This window comes from Corylus avellana, chromosome 7 (assembly GCF_965113065.1).
Source record: "Corylus avellana chromosome 7, dhCorAvel1.hap1.2, whole genome shotgun sequence".
NCBI lineage: Eukaryota > Viridiplantae > Streptophyta > Magnoliopsida > Fagales > Betulaceae > Corylus > Corylus avellana.
The window spans coordinates 5,090,470-5,094,411 of NC_142496.1; the positions used below are offsets into that span (position 1 = coordinate 5,090,470).

At 34.2% G+C, this 3,942-nt stretch overlaps 1 protein-coding gene across 1 annotated transcript; it reads left to right on the forward strand.

The window, feature by feature from the left end:
• The first annotated feature begins 1,745 nt into the window (after positions 1–1,745).
• Positions 1,746–3,288, forward strand: LOC132184333 (nudix hydrolase 18, mitochondrial). The gene is made up of 5 exons (XM_059597925.2): positions 1,746–1,991; positions 2,213–2,318; positions 2,433–2,516; positions 2,617–2,745; positions 2,840–3,288. The coding sequence occupies exons 1-5, from the start codon at positions 1,819–1,821 to the stop codon at positions 2,954–2,956; spliced, it is 609 nt and encodes a 202-aa protein (XP_059453908.2). The 5' UTR covers positions 1,746–1,818; the 3' UTR covers positions 2,957–3,288.
• Positions 3,289–3,942: the final 654 nt, after the last annotated feature.

The window sequence follows — 3,942 nt, forward strand, 5'->3', positions numbered from 1 at the left end:
TTTATTGCTTTTAATAATATTTTAATAGAATAGATAGAAATATAGCTAATCGGATGTAGAGACATTTAAAAATGGCTTAGCTAAACTAGATAAAAGTGAGTTTTAAGAAGCCATTTTACATAAAAATATGGCTCCTCCATTGGGAATGCTCTAATAAAGTAGAGGTCACTAGTTTGAATTTTTTTTCCCCACTTGTGCATACATGTAAAAAAAAAGAAGACATTTTACTTTTCCATTTAGGTTGGTTTGAGTTTATGATTTTAAAAACTAGAGTTTAAAATAACGATTTTTTAAATTTGTAATTAAAAATGTGATTTTTAAAAACATTGTTAAATATTTGACAAAATTATGATTTAACCTTTAAAATCATAATTAGGGGTTGTTTGAGTTTGTGATTTCATAGACAAAAAATATGATTTTAAACAAAATCGCAAAAAAAAAAAAAAAAAATGAAGTGTTTGAGATTGTGTTTTTAAAAAAATACGATTAGAAACAGCAGATAATTTGTGTTTTCAAATCGTAGGTAAAGAGGTGATTTTTTGAAAAGGCAGAATTTTAAAAGTTGAATGGTGATTTTAAAGGCTAAACTGTGATTTTAAAGACTAAACCGCAATTTTCAAACGCTTAATTACGTTTTTAAAAATCAAATTTTAAAATCGTACATTTTAGAATCGCAAACCCAAACGGATCTTTAGTGTCTGTTTGGGATTACGGTTTTAATAAGTACGATTTTAAAATTTGCGTTTTTAGAATCGCTACTTTTTAAAATCGCAATGACGTTTGATAAAATATGTTAAAAAATATTTTTTTTATAAAATATTTGTTATGCGAAATTATGGCTTTGGTTTAAATTCGCACTTTTTCAAATAAGCACCCCTTGCTTGCTTATAAAAATTACAGATTTTTTTCCTATTTTAGATTGAATGCTTTTAAAATCGCAATGCCAAAAGCCTTCCTTCTTGCGATATCTTTAAAAAACACAAATTATTCTAGTAAAATTGCCATCCCAAACTCACCATTAGCCTTTAAAATTGTGCGTTTTCAAAAAACACATCTTTACATGCGATTTGAAAACGTAAAACAAATTACAACTTATTAACAACTCAATCTCAAATAATTTATTTTCTGCAATTAAGTTTAAAATTGCACTCATTGTCTATAAAATCTCAATCTCAAACGCATTCTTAAAGTATAAAGAAACTTATTATTCTTTCATTTTTCATTTATCATTCATTTATTTTTTTTCAAATTCATTATAAATTTTGTAAATAAATGATTTTTTTTTTTTTAAAAAAAAAAAATTGATTAAAAGTAAGGAAAAGAGATACAAACTAATCATTTTTATTTTAGGAGGTCTGGGCGAGTCGAGCAGAAAAATCTTATATTAATCGGAAGCACTAATCATATATGCGATGCGACCCATTCCACTTACTCGTCAGACCCGAGTCCTAAAACTCCCACCAAAAAACGTGTCGTTTGAGTTTCAATTTCGAGTTGGCTCGCACGAGTCAACAGCCAACACCGAGTGTGCTGACTTAACTCTTCAAATCAACGCGTCGACGCGCCCCTCCTGGAAACCCTCCAGCAGTTAAGAGCAAAAACTCCGCAACGCTCCTCATCGCGAGTGCAACACACGCCGGTCTCATCTAGCCACGTCCTTTCCAACACGGCTACCCTTGCGCGTGGATTCACCTGGCACTTATCCTCTACAGATCACACGTTCTATATATAGAGTTGTGGTTATTAGGAGGACATGGGTTGAAGAGAGCCTCTGGTATCTTTGCTCACTTTGTATTCTCGAATTTGAGAGAGAAAAAGATGGGTCTTTTGCTATCAAAAAATCCTGCAAATCTTCTCATATTTTTTGAGTTTGTCTCCAAGCGAATTCGCTTTGATTGGGTTGAAAAAGAGAAGAACATGGTCTCCCTGGTTTCCCGCACGGGCAGGTGTTTGCAGCGCTACGATATGAAAGGCTATCGCCAAGTTGTCGGGTATGTAATTTTGGCGGTGATTTTTGTTCAACTCGTGTCAAAGTTTTTGTTGAAATCTTCTTTTGAGGAAGTTTTCCCATCTGGGTATTTGTCAAATGGATTAAAACTTCATTTTTGTTCTTTAATTTTGGGATATTTTCCAATCCTCTGTCTTTTGTCATTTTGTGCACACTTTCCCTTGTTCAAAAACAAATTTCTTATGGGTGTTTCAAATTCTGCAGATGCATTCCGTACAGATACAGAGAAACCAACCAATCTTCTTCCATTAAGGAATTGGAAGTTCTTCTGATCAGTTCCCAGAAGGGTCAAGCAATGATGTTCCCAAAGGTACTATTATGCCCCCATGTCTTCTACCTTTTGTTCATCTAATATTGGGTGGGTGATTTCATTTTTTTTGATCTTCATCTAACATTGTTGTGCACAATTGCGTTATAACTACAGGGAGGTTGGGAAAAGGACGAATCTATGGAAGATGCAGCCAAGCGCGAGACGCTAGAGGAAGCCGGGGTTACAGGCAAAGTCGAAGTAAGTATCTTTAAGTCGATTTCTGATTCAATCTCTTTTTGTAATCTTTTGCCAAGTTTTTGTTCTGATTCAATTTTTTTTGTTGGGTTTAATTTTCCAGAAGAAATTGGGCGTGTGGCCTTATAAGAGCAAGAGACAGGAAATAATGCACGAGGGCTACATGTTCCCTTTGCATGTCAGTCAGCAATTCGACCGGTGGCCGGAGGAAAAGCTCAGGCTACGGAAATGGGTATGTGTCTAAATGCAAAAATACTCTGGTTTTTCCACACTACATGTCGTTTGATGTTGTGTGTTCTAAATTTCCTTTGTGCTGCGTTATGCAGATGACTGTGGCCGAAGCCAGAGAAGTATGTCAATGTGGGTGGATGAAGGAAGCTTTAGATGAGTTAGTTAATCGGCAATTGAAACCTCAGGAAGCAAATGAAACGATATGTACATAGTACACAGACAGTGGTCAATGGTTGTTTTCTCAATTTGCCACAACTGGCATGGTGGCCTTCGGTTTCTGTTCTGAACAACGACTGGGGCCAAGAACGAGCGGGGGAGGGCAAAAGATATCAAGCGGGAACCAAAAACTTGGATTTCGAACATAAGCAGGAATTGAAGAAACTTTTGTATTGGAATCTGTTCTTGGTCTTCATTCTTTGATTTTTGTTCTGGATTTGAAACACAAATCCGCAAATTTTAGGATGTAGTTGAAGGCAGCAGGAAAATTCTTGGCTGTACAAATTTGATTCATTCTTTCAATCTAATGGCTTCGATTCTTTCTCTATCTTGTGTTGTTTGTGAGGACACGAACATTGTTTGATTTGTTTCCAGAAAGTTCTACTTCTTTCTGTCTCCAACAACCTTTGACCTTTTACTTAACAGATATGATATTATCAATGGTTTTAATATATAGTTGAAGATCATAAGCCTACAGCACATATATGCTGTAGTGAGCCAAATCCTTTATTTTTTTATGGTTTAAGACCAAGTCTTAAGCAGACCCTTTCCAAGTATGTCTTTAATTTAAAAAGAACTCTGTTTTGGATATTAGTGGATGTTCTTGATATGGGCAAACTTGAACTACAGCAAAGTTCATATTGTGAGAGACTTCAAAATAGAATCATTTGTTTAGTACTTTTGCATTGAAGTAAAGAGTGGTCTAGCATGTGATTTTGGGGTTTAAAAGTGCGTTTTTAAACAAAATTGGGAAGAACATACACCTTTGAGGACAAGGGAACCCATTTTTAAAAAGGGGTAAACCATGTTTAGACTTAGATTTTTATTTGATTTCAAGAATAAAGCTCTTAGGTTATGTCTATTATGTTCGTCAAATGTAACATTTCAAGATTTTTATTTGATTTCAAGATTTAGGGATGCATTTCACTTTATTAGAGTAATTTGTATGAATTAGCTACAAATCAATTTTTTTTTTTAAAAA